General features: G+C 35.7%; 2 protein-coding genes across 3 annotated transcripts in view; one reads left to right on the top strand and one right to left on the bottom strand.

Moving 5' to 3' along the window:
• Window positions 1–5,227, top strand: part of LOC129261984 (zinc finger BED domain-containing protein 4-like) — a 10,600-nt gene extending 5,373 nt beyond the window's left edge. The window contains exon 3 of the mRNA XM_054900011.2: window positions 1,710–5,227. Coding sequence (XP_054755986.2) covers window positions 1,710–2,900 — 1,191 coding nt within the window. The 3' untranslated portion in view covers window positions 2,901–5,227. The remainder of the gene's footprint in view (window positions 1–1,709) is intronic.
• On the bottom strand, window positions 3,772–25,843 carry LOC129266604 (NEDD8 ultimate buster 1-like). Of its 2 annotated transcripts, XR_010294053.1 has the most exons (10): window positions 25,676–25,843; window positions 24,430–24,665; window positions 23,534–23,645; window positions 22,144–22,258; window positions 21,434–21,632; window positions 20,299–20,408; window positions 18,684–18,811; window positions 16,625–16,865; window positions 14,134–15,475; window positions 9,349–9,737 (listed from the first exon to the last, which is right to left on the bottom strand). XR_010294053.1 is itself a non-coding variant. In XM_064101800.1 (9 exons), the coding sequence occupies exons 1-9, from the start codon at window positions 25,799–25,801 to the stop codon at window positions 6,999–7,001; spliced, it is 1,329 nt and encodes a 442-aa protein (XP_063957870.1). In that variant the 5' UTR covers window positions 25,802–25,843; the 3' UTR covers window positions 3,772–6,998. The 2 variants fall into 2 exon arrangements, 1 of the variants encoding a protein (XP_063957870.1); XM_064101800.1 differs by lacking the exons at window positions 9,349–9,737; window positions 14,134–15,475 and adding an exon at window positions 3,772–7,244 and having other exon boundaries at window positions 16,809–16,865.

The raw sequence follows: 25,843 nt of genomic DNA, 5'->3' as shown, positions 1-25,843 counted from the left end.
GAAAAAGATAAATTGACAGTAAAGTTTAATAATTTTTTGATGAATTGCAATTATCTCTCATACAATGTCATACCAGTCAAAAAACAGTGGAAACATATCAAATCAGCGCCAATTTACCGACAATTTATCGCCAGCGGTCCCGTTCGATGGGGGCTGCCATCTTACTTTCTAAACTACACTGTGCGCATGCGCTACTAATCGACGAAGGAGCTAGCTGGGGAAACCCCTCTCTCGCCCTCTGAGCGCATGCTCTACATGTACGGACGTACACGAGCGATCGCGAACCAGTCGACTCTTGAGCTAGATCGCGCTGAATGCATGCAAGCTTTGGACTGACTCGGCCAGGACCAGGGTAACCAGACGTCCCATATTTTATTCATTTCTAAAACATTTTAGTTATTTTAATTTAAAAAATATATAAAATAAAATATTAGGATTTTTGTTATATGATTGGATTGTATTTATTTGCTTGAAGTTTGAACTTTTTCCTCTTTCTTTCTTTTCTATCCTTCTATCCTTCCTTCTTGCCCTTTTTTTGTTACATATCTATTTTTATTTCCTGATCCTTTCTCTCTCTGTTCATTTTCTTTCTTTCCTTCTTTCTCTTACTTGCCTTCTTTATTACATTTCCTTTTTTTATTTCCTTCATTCCTTCTCCCTTCCAATCGTTATTTTCGTTCTTTCTCTCCTTCCATTATTTTCTTCTTTTTTTTCATTCTGGCCTCCCTTCATTCTTTCCTCCCTCTCTTTCCTCCTTTCTTTCTTTCATTTTTTATTTCATTTTCCCTTATACTTTTTTTCCCTTTCTAAGTCCTTCATTCCTTCCTTCCTATTTTCTTCTTTCTTTTTGTCTTTCTCTTCTTTATTTTGTCTTTCACACATTTATTCATCTTCCCTTTTCTTTTCTTTTTTCTTTCTATATTCAGTTCAAAGAATGACGGAAACCTTTTTATCTATTTTTATTCTCTCTCATCCTTTTATTAGAACTTTCTTATATTTTTTATTATTTCCTTCATTTTCCCCTTCATTTTTTCTTTCTTTCTTCTCAATTCATCTCTTTTCTTTCGTTCACCCTCCCTTCCAATTCTGTATATTTTTTTCACAAGTCTAATACTGTGTAGCCTTCTTTCTTGATCTTTTTTTTGTCGATTGTCCTGTATTTCATTTTGTGAAATCTGGTCACCCTGGCCAGGACTCGGCTTCAACTTCAAACCAAATAAACAATGAGTCGTCAGACTAAAATAGGCGACTTTTGTCGTCGTGATCGGCGACCAGAACAACTTGAACAAGAGTCAAGATAAAGAAATGCCAAGGGCAGCGCCAGTAAATCAAGTTCAGCCAGGACAGAAAAGGATAATTAAGAGCAAAAGAATTTTTGAAAAAAAAATCGGGCAAGCAGTTTTTTCTATTGGGCAAGCAAATTTTTTTATCAGTGATGATTTTTTTTTTGTAGAGGCCTGAGTCAAAGTATTCATTTGGGGAGCAATTTGTTTGACAAGCTAAAAAAATCTTTTCACTCCAATATTGGTCACCCCCCCCCCCACCCGGGATTGGCCTTTAAGGACCAATCCCATATAGTCTCACACAAATGACTGCTACTGCTTGTACCTCTCAGCATTCTTTTTCCCCAAAATTGTGCTTCAATCAAGGTCTGTTTTATATTTGTTAACAACAAACTGAAGTATGAATTATTATTTGTATATTTTCAGGTAAAGGCCAACGCTACAGATGTAGATGTTGCACAGCAAATAAGTGAAGTGTGCCAAAGCTGTGGTGTGACGATCTCTGATGTTCCAGCTATGGTGTACGGCACAGATGGTAAGCAGTCTGTCGCTGACACTTCTGAAAGACTGAAAGTATTAAAGTCTATTTGTGCCTTTCTGAATGTGGAGAGCAGACCTTGTGCAGGGGAACTCCTTGGAATCGCTGTCCAGAATGCTCTTGGCATTCCATCTATTACCAAACTTATACAAGATGCTGGGCAACTCATAACTCACCTTTCCACGGATCGTATCTGCCAAAGGCAATTGAGAGACGCACTAAAAAACAAGAAGTCATCTCTCACTCTGACCATATGTGACAATTCTAGTGGATGGCAAGTGATATCAGATATGTTCTGTCAACTGGCAGAGTTACAGGATGTGATTGGGCAAGTTCTTGGTGTAGACCTGGAAGTAAACCTGACAGAGTCTCAGTGGAAGGTACTTCATGAGATCATCCATGCCCTCCAAGGTGTGAAAGCAGCAGTGGCAGTAATGGGTGATGACAAGAACAAGTCTGGTTCCTGCTGGTTACCAGTCATGCATGGAGTGCTTCAGCACATTGATGTTCCCAATGCCGAGGACATTTCCGAAGATGGACAAGTCTTCAGGAACATCCTGAGTGCGGAGCTGAAAGCACGTTGTGAGCTGAATGAAATCCTTCCCAGCTCCTTGATGATGCAAGCTGCAGCAATTGATCCGAGATTTCACCACCTGCGCTTCCTGTCCGATGAGGATCGGGTCCCAGTGATTGAGGGGTTAAAGGAGAAACTGGCAGAAAACCACAGAGAAGACCAGCATGAGAATGCTAACGATGAGAAAGACTCGCCATTCTTTGCACTACTTGGAGAAGACGAGTTCAACAAGAAGATTATTAAGCCAGAGGATGAGATTGACCTGTTCAGGTTGGAACGTCCCGTTTCCAGAGAAACAGATGCCCTCAACTGGTGGCGATTAAATGAGAAGCGATTCCCTGGGCTCTCTAAGCTTGCCAAGGGTATCCTGTGTGTGCCAATAGCTGCTACTCCGTTGTGTATGAGTGCGGAGACCATGAGATCCCTTGAGAACCGTAAACGTCTTGATCACATGCATGTTGATGCACAGCTCTTTGTTCACAAGAACACAGAATTATTTGACTAGATTCACATTTTGAAATACTTAAGAAGGACTTTAGTGATGAGATTTCAATTCTGTGCTTTTATTGGTAAGCATTGTATTCGGGCCTCCAACATGTTTTCACCGTTCACCTTTAATGACATTGTTTCGCATTCAGTTACCAAGTGATACACTTTTAGTACACTATAAATTTTGAAATGCTTTTGAATTGGGCAGCCTGCATGTCTAAATGATTAAGAGCTGCTGTTGAATTCTGAATCTTATTTCTTTTTCTCTTTAAATTCATTTCATTTAAATTGGTAATGAATTAGTAATCTTATTATTTCTGTTACTCTTGGATTTAGTAATTACAAAAAATATGCAATCATATATTCCTTAATCAATTATTACTCTAAATGCAGCGTTGCTATTGATAGTATTTCTTTTCTCTTGAATTCATTTCTTTTGAATTGTATTTATTGGGAATTTTTTTTGGGATTATTCCTTAAAATCAACACTTAATGGCCAAGTGTTGCTATTGAATTCTTTATCTTATTATTTCTTTTACCCTTGGAATAATTTCTTTTAAAGGACAAGTCCAACCCAACAAAAAGTTGATTTAAATAAAAAGAGAAAAATCCAAAAGCATAACACTAAAAATTTCATGTAAATTTCATGTTTCATGTTTCAACTCCTTCCTCAGTTCATCTTGCCTATTTCACTTTTACTTTCATATTATGCATATTTATTAACTTCTCTTGTTGTGCACCTTATTTTTATTTTCTGAAATCACAAATGCATGACCATCTAGGCACCATTTTGTCAATTTCAGCTCCGTTTGTAAACCATTGATTCTATACTCTTTCACAAGGGTTCCCTTTAAACAGGAACATATTTCTATTTTTGGGGAAAGAAATTTCCATTTTAAGTTTTAACCTGTGTGTTCCTATTCCTGTGAAAACAATTCTGTAGAATTAAGCTTTAACAATGTTCCTATTTCTGGAAATTTCTTAGTACCCCGGTAATTTGTTCCTATTTCTTGTCTGTCATTGGTGGTTCATGTAGGAAGGATGTCTCTACTATCCTACATGCCACAGACTCCAAACAGACTTTAAATGTTTAATATAACCAACCCTTCAAAATAATGTTGTTTTAATTTATACGGTGTGGTTAATTCAGGTATGAATATTTGAGCTGTCTTTAAATCCAATGATGATTGTCTTGGGTTAAATGACTCTAAAATACACAAATTTTTCAAAACATGTCTATGTATTCATTTAGTAAAAAAAAAACATAGGACATTTTGCAAACTGGTGCACAAATGGATTCATCTGGAGTATATTTAAGAGTTTATCAAATCAAGCATTTTCTTTGTCTTGTTGCCTGTAAATAAGTTCATATTTTTCTTTTATCGCGTTTCTCAAAAGTTGAAATGAAATCCTTGGTTTCGTCCATAGCTCAGGAGCATGTAAAATTACTGTGAGAATTGTCAGAGAATGAGAACTTGGTTATCAGTGTTTACGAGCTTCAGGTTTGCTTATGTAATAAATAACACAATTATAAAGGATCACATTGACACAAGGTTGTGTGCTTTTGTTGGAAGTATGTAGCAACAAACTATGACAAAATACCCCTTCATCACAAATATTGATGTTTCGATATGCAGAGATTTTAATTAGTGAAATTTAATGGTTCACCCTTCCTTTTGCTTTGAAATTTTTTTTATTTGATATAGACATATGTGCCAGATGGAAAAGTGGGCTTGCTCTAAAAACTACTGAAACTCCAAGTCTGGATATAGGATTTCAGCTCGAGACAAACTAAATTCAATGCTTGTAGAAATAGGGATGATGTGAGAAGGAAAAGAAAGTGTAGGACCAAGTTCAAGATAATTTGAGTGAGACATAAGAGGTACTGGATTTTAGGGGGTATCCTCAAGATATTTTGCCAAGGTTTGTAAAAGGTTGCAAGAGTTCGTGAACAGTTTTCATTGTTGCAAACAGTTTTTCTTGCAAACGTTTGCAAGAAGTTGTCACTGAAGTTACTTTTGATTCGCCAATTATGGCACCAAATCACCATTAAAATAAAAATGAACATTTTATTATTTTATCCTGTTTGAAGCAGTCTGCAAACAGGGGGAATCCCCCTTTAACTGAGTAGAATGAGACAAAAAGGTTTTATTTCACACTTGGGCCATGGGATACACTGTATGCCAAAAAAAACAAACATTAGTGTGAGTGGGCATTTCATTACATAACAGGCACACTATAAATTAGGATTCTAAATAAAGGGTATGAGGTTTCATTGACAGAGAAAATAAAATCTGCATTTCTCATCTGTTTGTTAAAAAAATAAAACAATTGGAAGATCAAGTGGCAACTGTTTTTTCTTATGTTATTGAAATGTGTGTGGTGGCTGTGCTGATGGCTGTTAATATTGTGAAAAGGCGTCTCTACCACTACTTTGGTTTTTTCTTTAAATAATGGACTGACACTAGACCTGTCAATTCCAGCAAACAACCTCCTTGTCTTGTACCTTACATTGCATACAACCCACATTTTGAAGTCAACATTAAACATCACTAAATACATGTATCATCCAAGTTGCATCCAACACACTTGTAAAATGCATTTTTAATGTAAGCAGAGTAAAGAGACAAAACAGATTGTCATATCCTTGCTTTTATTTTATTCATTCACTTTCAAATTTATTTTTAGCAGTAAATAAGGTGCATGCCATTTTCAACAATTGCATGCAAAACTATTGGTTTATGAGAACAAAACAACATTACAATAACTGTAACCTCAACAATGACATCAGCAATCTCATTTCAGTATGAAAGGTAACTTTGCCTAAGTCAAATCTTTAGGGACTACAGTAGGATAAACTTGACTTTGAAGAGGCTTATTTAAAACACATTTTGCATAGTCTAGTAAAAAATTTGCATCGACTTCAAGAGGAAATTTTTGACTTATGTGCATGAATATTGAACATTGCACGATATAATCCAAAATAAGTTTTTGGAACAATAGTTGTCCATAATTGCATAATGGCTTGCAAATGTTCAAATATTAATCCAAACTTACCTGTACTAAACACCACTGCATGAGAGGAAAAAAACAGATGAGTGGGCGTTTTAAAGGTGGGGGGACACTGCCATTACAAGGTAGACGATATGCTCATACACGAAAGCAGATAAAGAGGGTTGTTTTTCATGGCCTGTTGGTTTTGTGAAAAGGGTGTCAAAATTGGGGGGGGGGGGTCTAATTTACAACCCTATCATGATAATTGAATATTGAGGCACTATTTAGGGTAGTGAAAAAGTGACAAAATAAAAAATAAGGGAACTCTGAGATCAAAGGATAATACTTGATTAGATTCCTTTTTTGAAAGTCCATGTTCGAGCATGTTTTCCACCTTTCAGTGACAGTAGCCTCCCAGGGTTAACCCCAACAAAAAGTTGATTTGAATAGATTGAAAAAATAGAAATGCTGTATTTTCAGTTAAGACCCAGACTGGATCTAAAAGTGAAAGAAAAATCATAAACCAAACCAAAGCTTATACACTACTTGACACAGAAATGAAGCTTTATGCATTTTTGTTGAAAGAATAGCTCCAATTATTAGGCTTTGCAAAATAGGCTTTTTGTGCGTTGTCACCAGCCTCAAGACCAGGACGTTGTTATTCCACAGGTATTTATGTACAGAGAAAAACAGGAAGGAAGACAGGAAGAACTATTTTATTTGCTTCACTTCTATCACACAAACTTAAATGGATAAAATCTACAGCTTTGCACTACACTTTGCCATATTTTTTTTCCTGCATATTTAGCACAACCTTCCAATTCTGTAACAACTTTTCCTCACAGAGCAATTAATGCCTAATAACAGCCAAACAAAGAAATCACATCAATCCTATTGAAGAGTTGTAGGTTTCCATCCCTTGAATAATTGTTAGTGACATTCTCTTCTAGAAATTGAAAAAAAAAAGGGATTCATAATCTGAACAGCAGATAAAATCACCCAGTTTCCTTTTGTGTAAAAAACCCCAAAAAATACATCTAGGCTAAGCCGCTGAGGACGATTTAGCCCTCCAGTTTTTTTTTAAATCAGAAAACTAAAAAAAACAAAGCATGAAAGAAACTCACCAGCTTCCATCGGCAGTTTTTCCAAGATTCCTCTGCGCTTTCTTCTGCCTCCGTTCTTCCTTCTCCTTCTCTGCTATCTCCTTCCTTCTGTCTCTCCGTTCTAGGATTTTTGTGATGGCATGGGACACGTTTCCTGCCGCTGCTCTAAGTCCGAGCCGAGCCTCGGACATCTCGTAACCCATCGACATCAGCTGCATTAGTTTAGTCTCATCCACTTGAAGGGAATTGAGTATCCGCTCTGCCTTTAATCAATGAAAATTAATTAATGATCAGAATTTTTATGACAATTTTATAAAAATGTGGATACTATTGTCATTAATAGTGATGCAAATGAGTCGATGATATGTCACATATACACTAATTCTTATTATATCGTGATTAAAAAAAAATTGAACATGTTTATGACATAAATCTTAATTCAAAATTGTTATTTACATAAGCTCCCTCCTTCATCAATATAAATTAAAGGACAAGTCCACCCCAACAAAAAGTTGATTTGAATAAAAAGAGAAAAATCCAACAAGCATAACACTGAAAATTTCATCAAAATCGAATGTAAAATAAGAAAGTTATGACATTTTAAAGTTTCGCTTAATAGACCAGTTCGTAGTTACTTCATGGACATTTTGGTCAAATTACCTTTTATTTCTTTCATTATGATAGGCAGATTTCAAAGCAAGATATTACGTAAGCTTGCCTTACATAGCAGGATGAAGAAATTGAATAGACCAGGTGACTAGAATAGCACACCAATGAACACTTCATGAAGGTATTTGTTGCATTCCTACCTTGAATGCATATCATAGCATGTTGCACAATGTACTTGGCAAACTGAAATACCAGTCGTTCGTGGACGCATTGTTGTTTTTTTGTGGATGTAAATGAATACCACTATTCAAAAGAATATATGAATAATCAAGATATTAAAGTTGGTGCTTATCTCATTAGATTTTAAACCACCATGTTACTTTAGTACAAATGACCTTCCTCTGATCATGCATAGAATCTTTTGATCATGCGCAAAAAGGAACTACGAACTGGCTTATTTCACAAAACAGTTATATGCACATCCTGGCTGGTATGCAAATGAGGAGACTATGACGTCATCCACTCACTATTTCTTTTGTATTTTATTATATGAAATATTCTAATTTTCTCCTCATTGTCAAGTGATAAAACGATTAATTCCTCCCTGAACATGTGGAATTAGCATTGTTTAATACTATATGGTTCAGTCAAGTTGGTCCTTTTTGACAAATCTATAAAAAATGAAATATTTCAAACAATAAAAAACAAAAGAACTAGTGAGTGATGGAAATCATCGACTGACTCACCTAGTTGTGCATATCACTGTTTTGTGAAAAATAAGCGAAACTTTAAATTGTCATAACTTTCTTATTTTACATCCGATTTTGATAAAATTTTCAGCACCATGCTATTTTGATTTTTGTTTATTTATTCAAGTCAGCATTTTCCTGGGGTGGACTTGACCTTTAAACTGTAGAGTAATAATGTCTTTTGGGGAGTCAAGCTAGGTTTTACATCAGAAGAGATATAAACTGGATGGATTCTCGAACTGCACACAGTCAACATTTTGCCATTACCTGATCAGAGCTATATTACTTACTTTATCCTCACATTGAGACAAACTTCAAAATAAACATTCTGTTTATGTTTAAACAAAAAATAAACAAAAAATCTAATACAAAATAAAATAATTGATTTATACAAATGAATCCACTTATACCCCGTCCGAATTCCCAGTATGGATACCACCTCTTCAAATTTGGTCTTCTTCAGGTTCGAAGTCTCTGGATGGAGATCGCCATTTTCACAGGATTATTTCAGAATTGTGACATCAGCGACAAATTACATCTCTAAGTAGATATCTATGTTTGCCAGTTATAGATTTCATTTTACAAATCAAATATACACATAAACTCCCAAAAATATTAATTAAAATTGGTTTGATATTGTAATGTAATTTCAAAATATGATTTTATAAATTTTAATCATTACTTTTACTCCCTCAGTATATACATTTTCCAAATTGTAGATATGGGATTAATATATATTATTTAAAATTCCTAAAATCATATTTTGAAACTATATAATATAATATCAAACACTCGCTGATGTGGTTTACGGTACACCATGTGAAGTGTTATAGAAACAGTGGATAGAAGAAGAGAAGAAATGGATAGGCGAGAAAGTGGAGATTTGAGAGTAGAGTATTCTTTCTTGAAAGTGGTCCTGAAAAGGACTGTAAACCAGGAAAGATTGATGAGTTGAGAACAGCTTGAGTAGTAGAGCTAATGAGGAGATGCTGGCTTGAGTCGGCTCATGTATTGAGCTGAACAAAACTACTGAGTAACAACATGTACATTTGATGTTTACAAAAATTCCATGGTTTCTTATCTTAATTTTTAAAGTTCATGATGAACATGCACTAAGACTACCAGTATACATGTAACAGAAAGCAGACAAACCATGCTAGTGATGCTACATGTACAATGTATAGTTGATCTTTAAAACATATGAATTAATGGTGAATCATGTACACTGTACTCATATGCAGCAAGGGAACAATGTACAGTATCCATTAAACTGTAAATCAATGCATAGTATATCCTACATAGAGTAAATTGGTTCAAGTAGCATCATGTGACCTGATATATTTCAACTATGATGTTGCGTGACGTCAGACCTTGATATATTTTTGGATATATCGAGGTCTGACGTCATTATTTCGCAAAACTGGATATCTAGCTAAACTCTCGGGCGCACCGGCCAGCGCGCTCTCTCTCCCGGGCAAGTCCAGCGATGCGTCGGCGCAGGCTCTAATCTGCGTTCCGCTGAGCACGGTGGCTCGGAGAAAAGTAGGTAATTCAACTCAATTAACCGGACTTTGCAAGCTCAACACAAAGATTTTGGTTGTAAATTACCAAAAGTAGGATATAAAACAAATATACCAGGCGTTTCATTCGAAAGCATAGTGGGAATTATTAATCCTCGGTTGGACTGGCAAAACTACTATATTTCCCGGCTTCGCCCCTCGGGAAAAATAGTAATTACCTCGGATAAATAATTCCACTATACTTTCTCAAAGCCTGATATATTTGTTTAATATACCAGTACATGGAATTCTTCTTTTAAAATAGCATCTTCCATTTTTATTACACTGTAGGTTCAAAATTCATACTAGTAGACGAACATGTATAGCTTTGTAGAATAAATTATTTAAACTAAGTGCATGTAGAAATTCATCTATTCCTTTATCAATGTTGTATTACGCATCGATTCAGTAAGTACAGTAGAAAAATGAGGAAATAAATCCCTTAATTTACATAATTCATGTACTGTATGCAGATGACTATGAAAAAGTGAGGTTACATGTACATGTAGATATTATATCAAGATTTTAAAAAAAAGTAAAACATAATATACATGTCCATAAAAGTGTGCATGTTCTTTAACAAAGTTGCACCCCAAATATTCATGGTGTGAAGACTGAAGATACATTGTACATGTTTCATTATTAAAGGGGAATCCAGCCTTGGCCGTAAAATGTTGTGTTGGGAAGGAGAGAAATAAATTAAACAGAATGAAGAAAGTTTGAAAGAAATCGGACAAGCAATAAGAAAGTTATAGCTGTTTTAAAATTGAGATCACTAATACTATGTAGATTTCAAATTGGCAACTGGGTAAGTAAATTATGACAAGGGGCAAGGACAACTTTCCCATAGGCCATGTACTTTATTATCAGGGATTTGTGGTTTTCTCCTACATGTAAGTACCCATTCCCCTGGGGCAGTAATTTAAATATAACCCAGGTAGTATATTGTTTTATGTCCTCATGAAAGAAAAATATAATTTGATATAAAACTTTTGAAGAAAATGACATTTTAGCCATAATATGTATTGGAGTACATGGAAGAGTAGTCCTTGCCTTACATCACTATGACATCCCATATGCGGCCAATTTGAAGTCTCCATGGGTATAGTCATTACCAATATTTACAACTTTTAAAAATTCATAACTTTCTTGTTGTTTGTCCAATATTGTTCAAACTTTCACCTATCAACTTGTCTGATTTTTCTTTTCCTTATAAAAACAAGTTCTTATTCGGGTTGGATTCCCCTTTAAAGGCAGGATAGGCCTTCTGTACATGGACATGCTGCACTTCACTGTACATGTATCTGTAAATACTTGTAAATACATGTAAATTACTTTGTTCTGTAACAAACATGCAAAGGCAAACATGCTGAAAAATGAATTAAAAATAGTGTCTTTCATGAGATGCTGTACATGTACATACACCTGTACTATTTAAACTGTGTTTATGCTAGAGTAGCACTTCTCATCCCTTTTTAAAGGTCCTATGACACAAAAACCATCTTATTTTGAATATATATCTATTCGTGCCTCTTGGGTAGTTTTACTTGAAAAATACGAATTTGCCATCGGTTTCTGTGTATGACGAACCGGTGTTGAGTTATTCCATGGAAATGAACTTCAACATGAACGCCCACTAAAATTTTCGAAAAAGTCGGTCGATCGACCTGTCAATCATCGTGACGTCATCGAAAGGAAGCTTTCTCAGCTGTGCAGCCGGACCCCTAGTTATTGCACATGTTTCTTGTGTATTTGCTGTTTCGACCGAGCTCATCCTAAATGGATTTTTAAAGATTTTTATGAGGTTTTGATCATGGCTGCAGCATCGTCATCAGCTGCGTCTGATATTCTTCAGACTTTGAAGATTCAGGTTCTGAATATTATTCCAGCAATTCAATTTATTTACCGTACTTTAAATCCACATGTGCAACCACAATAGGCACTTCACGCTTCAATCGTCAGCAACACTCAGCAGATTCTTCCCCCGACGTCATAATTGTCACGTGATATACGAAACCAAATCGGGCTGAATTTTTTGTGGGCGTTGCGAATTTGGCTCAATTTTCAGTATAAAACTGCCTTTGAACCTGATGTGGGATGTTTTTCGGGTAAAACTTTGATGAAATCGTTATTAGTAACCACTAAGCTAACGAATAAACCAGCATCTTTGCTGTATTTTCATAGGACCTTTAAACTCAAGGGCCCGTATTCTGATAGCAGGTTTAACTTAAACTCAGGTTTAAAGTTGTGGTTTAAGTATGGAAAGCCAATTGTTACATAAATCACTAACAGTAGAGATATCGTACTTCAGCTCATTTGGCTCTCAAATCATTCATAATTGTCTAGGAAGTATAAATAAATGATCGATGAATCAAGAAAGAGCACAGTAAACATAAGAAACATACAACTTAATAAAAATGTTGATACTTTTGGTTTCCCATACTTAAACCACAACTTTAAACCTGAGTTTAAGTTAAACCTGCTATCAGAATATGGGCCATATCACTTTATTAGGTGCTCAAGGTGTTCCTACATGCATATTACAACCCAAGACAAAAAACATGAAGGCTACCAATCTCTGTGCTCACGTCTTTTTGAGGAAAATTATACCGTACATTTAATTCCTGCTAGAACCCCTGACCTCACCTTGGTTGAGTGTAGCACAACGTAAACCAATCTCTTGATAAAGGAAATTATGCCAATGGTAGGATTTGTAGCAAGTGGAATACCATGGTATAATGAGTGCTGTCTACTGCCTTGTTGAAGTCACTACCCTTGTCTAAAATTGTATGTATTTTCTTTGCAATATTGCTTGCCGTTTGCCAATTTCCTGGCTTTAGGTCCTTTGATGCTTGGAGCCTTCCTGGGGATGAACTTCAGCGAAATCACACTGGCTTTGACCTTGTTGTCAGTTCTTACATGGTAGGATTTTCCAATTACTTGGTCATTATCAAAACCAACGAGAATGTCTACGCTGGGAGTGTCCAGAGGTTTTGCTGCTTACTCTTTCAACCAATTGAGGATGTACGTATGACTTCCAGCAGAGCTCGATGATGATTTGACATTACATGCAGCTTTGTTCCTGGTTGCAGCGTGGACAACTAAGTTTTCTGACAGGGAAAATGGCAGCACAATCTTTTTATTATTAAGGGAATAAACTTGTTCGATTGTCTTAGCAAGGTGTAGCTCCTGATTAAGATCACGTGATGGTCCAATTCCCTTCAAGAATGAACGTACTACGCTATTTCTTTCATTGACCCAATTCTTCACATCCAATGATGTAAGTACGTCAATGCTACTCTTCTGCAATAGTTTAATGTCTTCCTTAATATTTAATCGCTGGCTTTCACCACGAAATTTCGCAACCTCTGCAAGTTCCTCTTCCTCAAAAGATTCCAATTGTTTGATTACCTGGTTCACTCTGGTGCTACTGCTAACGTTAGTGCTCGAACTGTTTTTAGTAGTTGATGATCTTGACGCAGTCGCAGATGATGACGGTCCCAATGGCGATAACTCTGATTTCGAGGTCCCCTCACGTTCAATAGCAGCTGCACGGTCCTTAAAATATTTGTGACAAAGTGAACAAATCACAAAGATTCTCTTCTTCTGTCTTACATGTAGTCGGAGTAACCTGTCTTTTTCTTTATTCTCCTCAGCCCAGTCTGCAAAATTATATTAGGACGTAACTACTCGTCGTATGAGGATGCTTGCCAAACCATCAACCTTGAAACTCTGGATTCTAGACGGAAAATTCTTGCTCAAAAATTTGCTAAATCTCTTACAATCAATCCACACTGCAGAACTTGGCTCCCTCCTCCCAAAAGGCTAGACATTTCGCTAAGGAAAATTCCTAGGTACAATCAATTCAAATGCAAAACCAGCCGATTCCGAAATAGTCCCATCCCCTACTTCACAGACTTACTAAATGAGAACTAGATAAATTTGTTGACCCCCGGACGATATGATAGATATAGTTTTCTTTATTTGCTAGGAAAGTCATCCTCATTCTATACCGCCTTGCCCCACTCAGCCTACTCTGTACTTATTTTGTTGTCACACATGCATACTTTTTCTTTTTAGTCTTCGCCACTACTTTCTTCATCTTTCTGGCCCAATCCTCTCTCTGTACTTTCTATCTATATCTCCTTTTAATTACCCTTTCCCTTACTCGCCTTCTCTTTGTCTGTCTCCCTGTGCTGTCTTTATCCTTCCCTTTTTTTTGTCTTTTCTAATACTTTCCATTCATGCATGTACAATGTGCCTCATTGTGGTGGTTATAACTTGCGTACTTAATATTTATAATGTTCAATACAATGTATGATTTTATTTACTTTCAACAATTTATTTCCTTGTATTATAATAAGAAGTACTAGTAATTTTATTCAATTTATATCATTTCATGTTTGTATTTCAGTATTATTCTGTTATTGTAAATTGTTTTCATGTTTTTATTCAGCCTTTGGCTGCCAGGCATGTTTTAATAAACCATTATTGAATTGAATTGAATTCTGCTCTCACACTCTCATCAACCTCTAAAACACTAACAAATTCTCCAACGTCTGGGACCAAAGATTGATGTAGGTCTACGTGCAAACGATTTGAACATTCATGCGCAAATTTACCATCTGCTGTCCTTTTCGACATGTCCACGCATCATTTCATTACCAGCATATTAAAATAAAAGATGAGTGAATCCAAATATAGAAATAAACATCCAAAAGCAAACTCCGAAAATTGTGCAAAATAAGTAAATAAATTCAGTTAACCGTCACAGAACAAAACGCAGGGGATACAGAGTGCATACAGTACACATGAACTACATGCACGTACACACGAGTGTATACCATACCCTACAACAATACACATAAGTACACGTAGATGACATACGAACAAAGACTTTGCCGCGAAAAGGGGCAGCGACTGGAGAGAACATCTAGCATTACACATTTCGTAACCTAATTACGTATTCCGATGAATATTTCTCAAAATGTCATGGATAATTCCTTTCTATTTTCGAAGAGGGGGATATCAACTATTTTTCGTTTGTATCATGGAGTATGCAGAATATTGAACCGTGACATTTTGTGTAAGAATGTTTCAAATAATGGTAGTCGAAACTCACAGAATTTTTACATTGACAAAGCGTGCGAAGCCGCGCAATGCATGGTGGGGGGGTTGCGCTATGAATTATGCATGAGGCCTATTTTAGCGGAAATCCATTCTTTTAGTGGGTAGTGGAAAAGCGTTAGTGCGCCAGACTGTTCCATGTAATGACTTCTTGTGATTTTTAATGACAACTTTGAACTACTGAAATACTTGCATCTGATTGACTAAGAGCAAATTTGGCAATGGCTCTCACCTGACAGCTCACTGTCTTAAACCTCTCCTGGGAAGCGTTTCATCAACATTCATGTACATACCTAAAGTATGTGGAAAAATCACAAAAGCGTTGACAGAGTTTATGGATGACTACACGTATGATGTAACCATCATGGTACAAATAAATGTACAAGTGTAAAGAAAGCAAAAATACAAATGTACATGACCGTGCACCATCTTGTCATTTTTAAACTACATCTGATCTGTATGGAGTATTTACATACATATGTAACAGATTTCTGTTCATGAATTGAAATGAATGTTTTCTTTAGATATTGAGCTGAACAAAACTACTGAGTAACAACATGTACATTTGATGTTGACTTATTCCATGATTTCTTATCTTAATTTTTAAAGTTCATGATGAACATGCACTAAGACTACCAGTATACATGTAACAGAAAGCAGACAAACCATGCTAGTGAGGCTACATGTACAATGTATAGTCGATCTTTAAAACATCTGAATTAATGGTGAATCATGTACACTGTAGTCTGTACTCATATATATGCAGCAAGGGAACAATGTATCCATTAAACTGTGAATTATTATTATTATTTTGTTTTGGCGTCACCTGTGCCTGGGAGGCAAAAAGCGAACTGAATCACTATGACCCGCAGGTCTCTCCTCCCGATATAACTGATTGGGGGAATGCAGGTGGACCACTACACCGGGGTTTCCCCCTACTCTTATACGAATAGTGCAGTGGGTTTTTAACGTGCAAAGGTGGTGACTCTCCTCTACACGGGGCCTCCATTTAACGTCCTATCCGAGGGACGGAATGTTTTCCATTGCATTGATTCCATGAATCATTCCATGAATCAATGCATAATATACCAGTACGTGGAATTCTTCTATTAAACATAATAAAATAACATCTTCCATTTTTATTACACTGTAGGTTCAAAATTCACACTAGTAGACGAACATGTATAGCTTTGTAGAATAAATTATTTAAACTAAGTGCATGTAGAAATTCATCTATTTCTTTATCAATGTTTTAAAATGTTAGAAAAATATGTATTACGCATCGATTCAGTAAGTACAGTAGAAAAATGAGGACAAAAATCCCTTAATTTACATAGTTCATGTACTGTATGCAGATGACTATGAAAAAGTGAGGTTACATGTACATGTACATATAGATATTATATCAAGATTTAAAAAAAAGTAACACATAATATACATGTCCATAAAAGTGTGCATGTTCTTTAACAAAGTTGCACCCCAAATATTCATGGTGTGAAGACTGAAGATACATTGTCAGAGCTGCCAAGTTGTATTTTGCATTTTCAGTAATCTTATCCCCCAAAATCAGTATTTTGACAAAAAAATCAGTATTTTTACCGTGTGAGATAAATATGCAGACCTGCCAACCTCTGGGAATGAAAAACTGTATTCTGTACACTGTACACTCCCCAGATCCCTCTATACACCAATACTTGAAATAGTGACACTGTTGGCCTGCCATAGTTGAGATAAATTTCAGACAATACTGCCCTTTGTGAAACACCCAGGACTTGTAACTTACTTTTTCAAGAAGACCCTTGCCATGCTGTAAGTTGTTCTTTAGAACAGAAACAATGCCCTGAGGACGAAAGTAATCAAAATTAATCAGATGATTTAAAAAATGAAAATCTACATCTACAAAAGTTAACAATATTTTTATCTTTCTTTTGATTGGAATATAGTGGAACCTTAATCTTCCAAAATCCAAATAATCACCCAAAATAAAATAAGTGTTCGTTCCCAGTTATGCACAGCAGTAAGTCGTAATGTTGTTTGTTCTTGGGAGGAGTTGTATGATTCATGTAATGTTAGAACTATTACCCCCAAAATATGAATGAATATAAATAAATAGGAGCAAAATATAAATAAAATTCTCATTAGTTCGAACAGATTTCACATCTTTCATAGTTTTCATCTTTCCCATTTCACATCTTTCAGATATTACATCTTTCAGATTTTACATTCTTTACCGGGGGGGCCACTTACATTGGCGAGTGGATACCATGCGCAACCAAAAAAACACATAAAAAGGATGTCTTTTTCAAGATAGGGCACGTTACGTATGTAACGTAATAAGGGTGTCAAAAACACTAAAATAATGAAAAAAGGGTATCTATTTTTGCTAGGAAAGCTACGTGTTTAGGGTCAAATTTGCGAGGGTGTAAAAAAGAATGAAATGTTTTATAAAGGATGTCCTTTTTGCCCCAAGAGTCAACACTACGTGTTTAGAATATGATTTTGCGCGAGATGTGGGAGGTGCAGGGGCTGTACTAATCCCAATAAGGTAAAACCTACGACAGTACACATAACAATAAAAATATTGTTTTACTTGTTTAGGGGGTCAATTCAGGGAATACTTGCCAAGAGTATTGTTTTGTTTTCAATACTTGTTAAGGGTAGGGTTTCACACACCAATACTTGTTAAGGGGTGCATTTTCAGAATATGGAAAATACGTGTTTAGGGTGCTTTTCAAGACCCCATGGTTGCGCATGGTATCCACTCGTCAATGGAAGTGGCCCCCCTGGGATCCTTTCAGAACTTACAACTACATTCTCATAATTATCAAATCTAAGAAACATCCAAATTCTCCATTCTCAAGGATTGAAGTATTCTTTATCATATCCCACTCCAATTTTTGTAATGTACATAAAAAATTGTCCAATTGTAAAAAGTTTTGGTAGACCCATCATAATCTTTTAAAGATGATGGTAACCATTCTGAGGCGTTTGATTTAGTGGCCCAAACTTGGAGTAGTGTGTGCGCAGCACTTTGTCATCGAAAGGAAAAGGTGCTATATCAAATGACCTTTGGATTGGATTGATTGGATTCAAGTGTATAGACTTATGTCAAGCCAAAAGACATATGTGCTGAAGTGTGATCTGAAAATGGAACCCTCTGGCAAGAGTCAGAACCACAATGGGTGATTTCAAGTTCAGTGTTGACCTATTGGTGTTGGTGTTAGGTCAATTTTTACACGATTATAACACAAAACATAAAATAAAGATGGTCCCGAAAAGTCACTCACTAGTTGTTGAGATGTCAATAATGTGATCTGGATCAGTTTTACAAACTCTGAATAATGTTTGGAGCTAGGGGAAGCAATCCAAATTTCAACACCAACACCGGACTTGAAATCACCCAATGCATCAATATTTTTAAACATGAAACTGACCAACACATAAGCAAAAAGGCATGTAATAAAGTGCTCTGCCAGAGTTCATTTCCTGGGCACTGAAGAAAAAGCTTCAAATTACAGAAAATTCAAATTATAAGACAGAAAAATAAGAAAAGATGGAATGGGACCTAGTAAAGACCTTAAACATAGGTGATAACTGCGATTTCAATTTTAATATGCAGAGTTGACTGTGTTTTAATTCTCCCTGACACATAACTTACCTGTAATAAGTAGAGCCTCACATAGAGAGCCAGTTCTCTGCTATTATCTCCTTTCAGTGCCATCAATCTCTCCATATTTTCACCATAGCTACGGTTGAAGCAGTCCTCGCACATCTTCAGTCTTGACTCTAGTATGGTAGAGGCAAAAACAAAATTAAGATTGGCAATAGGATATGAATGTGCTTTTTTCCCCCAAGTGGTTGAAAGTTACTAACTTGCTATAGAATTTCTAGTTTAATATTGACGGACCATAGCAAAATAATTGACAATGTAATGAAAGATATGGCTTTGAAAAGTCATAAAACAGACATCTTAGCGGTAAACAGAATCTTGCAACACATGAATATTAGAAGTCATGATTTTAATTTTCTCTTTTATCTTAATATCTTTAACATTATGGTTATAAAATTTATATCTTTGACTTCCTTTGTTTTCTTTTTGTTCTTTTTCTTGGATATGTAGCGCCTTGAATGATACTTATTATTACTATACTTATTAATAATATTATATTCTATTGGAGAGAAAACTTATCTTTTGCACCACATAAACCTCTTTTAGGTATTAACTTCAGACGTGATCAATCAGAATTCGCTGGTATTTACTAACGGTAATATAATTTCTAAACACTGAAATTGCAGCACAAGCCTTAATTATTATTGGTTCTGCAGAGGTGGCTCTTTGTACCATACCCGTGCATATGACACAGTGTTTAATATTTTACATATTTCAGCCATTTTGGCTGCTATGCTTCAAGCATATATTTGCTTATACATGTATAGTTTGCCTCTGCATTTTCCCCATTAAGTTTTTTTTTTCTATAATGTATTTATGTCTTTCTCTAGTCACTATAAGATTGTCACTTGGTTATATGTACTTTATGCCATATTATGATTATGTCTCACGCATTGTAAATTTGTTTTGTATATCATTCCAATAAATGCAGAATATCCTGAAAAAAAAGAAAAAAATCCCAAACAATATCTCTAAAAAAAAATTCCACTATATTTGCAATTCATGATGTTACACACATACAGCAAAACCTGTCTATAGTGACCATCCAAGGAAAAGAGAAAATATGACCTTTGTAGACAGGTGGCTGCAATCAATGAGTACATACATACACATAATTTACCTCCATGGGAATTAGTTTTAGTGGTCACTATAGGCAGGTTGGTGCTATAGAGAGGTGTCCACTAACACAGGTTTGACCGTATGTGGGTATTTTATTCTAGCCGACTAGGTAGTGGGACATCTAGTGCAATAACTCTCAATAATGATAACTCTAATTCTGTGGTGGCCCTGTCTTACAAAGGGATTGATCTGATCAATCGCAACTATAGAAAGCCAGCAAAGTCAACATATAAAATGCATGTTTGCTAAACAAAAATTTTGATATGAATGCATATCCATAAATTCATTGATTCCTTGACAATTTGGTGTGTTCTCCTTTGTTTACAAAGGACATTTTGCAAATTTCCTGTAGAAAAAGTTATGACACTGATGGATTTCCTTAGAGTTACGATTGATTGGATCAATCGTAACTCTTTGTAAGACAGGGCCCTGTTCTTCTGCAATCAAGTCAGTGATTCCATCACCTTTCGTGGATTATAATTACCTGCATCTGGAAGCTGTTCAACATTTTGAAGAGTCAGATAACACCAGACGATATCCAAACACAGCACGGCATAGTTATCCACGGCCTGCAGGATCTCTGATCGACATTGCCTGATCGCACAAAGACAAAGGCGTATGATTTGACTACAATGTGACAAAATCTCAATAAAAGGGAACTACCGGTATTTCTTTTGCATTTTATTGGATAAAACATCAACTTTTTAAATATTTGTAGATATCATAGAGGACCTCTACTAAAGTATAATCAATCAAAATAATGTTTTCACATTTTCCAAGAAAAATTGTCAAAGTTTTACTTTGTTGAAGGAAAAAAATTCATATTTCATGACATATAAAATAAATGATTTTGCGACATGATCAGTTCCCTCATTTGCATACGAACTACCCATGATCACTATCTAGTGTAAATTAGTGAGACTTTTTATATCAAATCCAATTTTAAAGAAATTTTCATTGTTAAACTTGTTTGATTCGTCTTTATATAGTCAAATAAACCTATTCTTTGTGTGGACTTGACCCTACATGTATAAAACATCATACCATCATTTCAGAACAAATGAGTGCATTGGCATTGGTTCAGATGAAATTGTTCTCAGGCTCCCATGACCCATCAGGAAAAAAACTCGGTAATTTGCTTTTTCAGAGCTACTTTTCACAACCTAGTGCTTAAATCCGCAACATCGGATAATCTTTAACATTGCGGTGAATGGGGATTTTCTAGAGCTCTTTTGAGCATTTCTGTGGCAAAATTGCCCTGAGCACCTGTGTAATATTTTCCCTGGCCCCTATAGATATCACCATCTATAAAGGAACAATGTTATGGAAGAAGTATCCAGTTCAGGGGTTTTCCATTCAAAAAGTGAATCTCACATGGGAACATTGTCAACAATGTAGACAAAACTATCATTCTGAACAGATATATGTTTTAGGTCTAGGATAACGATCTAAACGTTGAAAAATTAGAAAAGATTTTCAGCATAAGTTTCACACATGTCAAAAGTCAAAAGTTTAAAATCAAAGAAATTTTTATGAATATCCATGTATAATATGGGGGGGGGGGGATGCAGAGAAGCAAAGCTTGCGAGAATTCCCAACACAGCATGGGGTTGTCATACCTAAAAGCATGGTCAGCTTCCAGAAGAATGAGCAAAGCTTCGCCATGTTGTTTCCTCTTCAGGCAAGCTCGTCCCTTCTCGTTCAAGGTCAATGCAACAGAGAGCGCTTGCCTTTCTTCATCGGGCAGCTTTATCGCTCGTCCAGTGTGGTCAGCGATCTGGAGGAAGTAGCGGTCATCTTCTTGACCTATGCGGTCTTCTGTTAATCAGAAAGAATGAACTGGTCAATACATGTGGAGTCTTGTGGACTTTAAAGTGATACTTAAAATAGTATCTGAATATATAATTTCTACATCAAAATTTATTTATTAAAAATCCTGAGAACTGAGCTAATGTCTAAGCTTGTTATATCACATTTTGATTGAAGGAATTAATTGAACAACATAAGTTACTCCCCTAAGAATAATTTAATGGCTTTAACTTTGAAATAATCCACATTAGCATACAAACACTTTCCATTAAAACTGGAAGGATTTCTTTCTTCCAACATCTTGGAAAACTTCTTTTGATAATATCATTTGGACTAAGATTTCTTCCAGAACTATTGCTGTCCTACTAAAGCCAGGTTAATTATCCATACAAAGGAATGGAATGAAATGGAATTTTAAAGGCTTGCTGGGGGAAGTTGAATGATTACAATTCTGGCTTGCATCCAGTATATTCAATCTGAATAATAAGTCAGAAAGAACAACAAATTTTGCATTCTTCACCTGAGTTTCTAGTGGCAAGAATCTTAGCTGCTTCCTTGGTCCTTTCCAGACGGTGTCTCTGTTCGTCATGTTTCCTGGCTTCAACTTCACTCTCTGATAAGCAAATCACCATTACCTACCAAGGAAAAATGGTCATACTCATAGCATAATAAGCAGGGCCCGCTGGGAGACAAGTTTTCAGAACTTAAACACTGGATCTTGTTGGTGTTGTTATTATTGTTATCATTATCATTATTATTAGCAGTAGTAGTATTATTATTACTATAATGATCATTATTATTTTTATGTCTCTCCCATTTGTGGGTCTTGCTTAAAGGCCTCCACACATCTGAAGACTGGTCCACAATCTGATTTTGTTACAAATTGCCTTTTTCTTATTTTCTGAAAATGCTTAGGATGAGTACCTTTTTATTTGAGTTTCAAATTAGCTGTAATATTACTAATATCACATTGTTGGATAATTGCAAGCCTTTATTTTGGAGTAAAGGGCAAATTGGTTCAATCGTAGCCAATTGTACTATTGCTATGACGTCAATGCAACTATATATTCAATTCACATTTATTCTACTATATTAAGGAAGGTAGCATAGTCACAGACCTGTATAATGATGATTTAGAACTTACACATTGTAATGTTCCCTGTATTAATTTTTTTTTTCTAGTAATTAAAGAAATTTCAGCAAAAACCCTTTTCTGAAACTACATGTAGGGTTCATCGCTAGACCTTGAACTTTATTTTTCCTCTGAATTCTTCGAAACTGAGATATTTTTGCAAAAAAATATGTATCAGTTGGTATGGAATTGTATCATTTAAATATGAATCCATCCTAATCTCCAATGATTATCAAGATGGCCAAGAATGACAATCATGCTTAATTTGTGAAATCTGTTCCAATTTTTAAAGGTCGATTTGGTATAAAAAAAAGAAACCCAATTATTATGGGAGTAATTATGTTCACAAAAATGTGTCAATTAAAAACAATGTGGGAGAAATTATATCTGACTGTTAAACAGGATAGCCACAGAGAACGTATGTACTGCATTTATAACAATTTGGGGCTCAAGGTCATCTTAAAATTTACAACCTCTTTTCACACATAGAATAGACAATTATTGTTAAGTGCTTGACCTGGGTCAAATAGCACAAAGCTTAGCAATTAATCATAAGGCCAATTTCTACAATAGATTGCATAAATGTGATCAATCATAAAAATAACCTTACAATCAACTGCTGAAAGTTATGAACTAGGCCCTTGGGTGACTCATCCACAGATTAAGTAAATTTTCTAGAACTCCACAAAACAATCAATCACATCTTCTGAAATTAAATTCACCTCACTAAAATTGATTTTAGCCGCAGTTAAAACAGTAGATTGGATACTATCTTTACCTGTGAATGCTGTCCTAGCCCCAATTCCTGGAGGGTTTTGGTGTCGTCTAACACTTGACCGCAGCTGATCAGCTTTATATACTCCACACCAAGAGATGATTGATCACTTATCCTGTATAGAGAAGATTCAGTAATTATAGTAAACAAATATATCAGGCTTTGAGATAGTATAGTGGAATTATTTGTCCTAGGTTGGTCTGGCAATTACTAGTAGTTTTGCCAGTTCAACCTAGGATAAATAATTCCCACTGGATGCTTTCGAAGGAAACGCCTGATATATTTGTTTTATATCCTACTTCCAATCATTTAGAACCAAAATCTATGAGCTGTGCTTGCAGAGTCCTGTTACTTAAGTTGAATTACCTACTTTCCCCCAAGCCACCGTGCTCAGCAGAACGTGGATTAGTGCCTGCGCCAACGCATCATGGGACTTGCCCAGGAGAGACAGCTTGCTGACCAGTGCGCCCGAGAGTTTAGCTTAATCTAATTTTCTGAAATAATGACGTCAAAATATTGATATAGCAAAAAATATATCGAGGTCTGACGTTACACAATATCATAGTTGAAATATATTTGGTCACATGATGTTATTTGAACCAATCACTATAAAGGATTTAATCAATGTAGGATATAATTATAGATATTCATAAAGCGTGAAAGACAGAGTACTCTATTTAAGAGCTTGAAGAATATCAAACATCGGTCATCATATTCACTCAGTCATACCAGGATGAAATATTTGCACATTCTCTATTCCACGAGGAGTTTTCCAACAAGTCCTGATGTAAAGAGCTCACAAAAGTTTAATCGACAAGGCATAATTCAAATTATAATCTAATATCCACCCTAAACAGCCTATATGAAGGCTAAAACCTTAGGGTAGTCCAGATACTTACATTTGCTTCAGGGCTGTGCTGCTGATATCAAGCTTTGAATCTACACTGAAACATGTCTTACTGACACTGGTAGGGATACTACCAGTCAACTTGATCTTCAAATTGGCAATGCCATCTTCTTGGAACTTCTTACGAGCTGCAAGCTTGTCCACTGCATGCTGTCTGAGTTCTTCCAGGGTTGCACACACTATTTCATTAGGGATGTTCAAATCTGATGAGATTTTTGTAACAAGGTCCTAGAAAAAGAAACAAGAGAATTGAAAAGGATTTCTGAACTTATATATTGAGTAAAGATTTCAGATTTGCTACAAAAATGTCCTCTGAGTTGGTTCAGAGTTGTAAAAAAAAATTCTTTTGAAATTTTAAACATGATTAAATTTTTAGCAACAAAGTCATAAAGGGAAAAGACAGAATTTTGATATTTTCAAAGTCGTAGTTTGAGGAAAAGTTTCAGATTTATTATAAAGAAATAAAATAAATTATATATGGAGGATAATGGAACAGAGTAGCGATGAAGCCAAATATTACTACTGGGCATAAGATAATGGATATCATGAATATTTACAGGTTAATGTGTTCAAGTGAAGTCTTAGAGCAGGACTTCAGAAGTTTTCCTTGACTAAGGAGAAATAAGAGGTAAATAATACTTCCTGCATAATCTACCAATGCTTTGACTTTGGAAATGTTGTATTTTGCGTATCAAATTCATTCATATATCTTAGGAATAAGAATTATGATTCTAAGATCAGAATAGCTTGTAAATCTTCTTACTAATCTTACATAAGTCTGTGGGCTTCATAAGCTCCCATTTTTGCCCAGGGAGAACAATTTCATTTTATTTTTAAAATCTATTTTTCCCAGGGGGGGGGCTTAAAATGATGGGTAAATAAATTCAATCAACCTTCTGTGCCACCCCTCCCCCCCCCCCCCCATTATAAAATTCATGGATCTACTCATGAGTGGTGACTCAACATTCGCTCCGGCATCAATTGCTCCAGGCTTTATAGGCTATCATCTAAAATATAGGGTCGCAATAGGGTTTTACGTTAGGTTTACGGTTAGGTTTAGGACAGGTTATAGTGTTAAATCCCGGGTTGAAGTTGGTCATTCCAATGATATGTTCAATTTACAGCAGAGCAATTGTCGCCAGAACAATTGTCATAGAACCCTCTGACCATGGGTGTGACATGGACGGTATAACCTGTACCATTCAAATCTTTATCCAGTAAATGAAATGTCGACTAACCACTGGCATTTCCCCTCTCTGTCCATTTTCCAATGTGTAAGGTGGCAGCCAGAGTTTTATCTTTTCAGCATTCAGTCGCTTCCTTACGGTGTCTCTGATTTCGCCGTCTGATGGTCCAGATGCCATGGCACTTTCAAATCCTCTCCTTCTTAAGAAATATATGTTGAT

This window comes from Lytechinus pictus, chromosome 1 (genome assembly GCF_037042905.1).
Source record: "Lytechinus pictus isolate F3 Inbred chromosome 1, Lp3.0, whole genome shotgun sequence".
Classification (NCBI taxonomy): Eukaryota; Metazoa; Echinodermata; class Echinoidea; order Temnopleuroida; family Toxopneustidae; genus Lytechinus; species Lytechinus pictus.
Note: the sequence above shows the minus strand (reverse complement) of the source record. Positions and strands in the feature narration are given on the sequence as shown.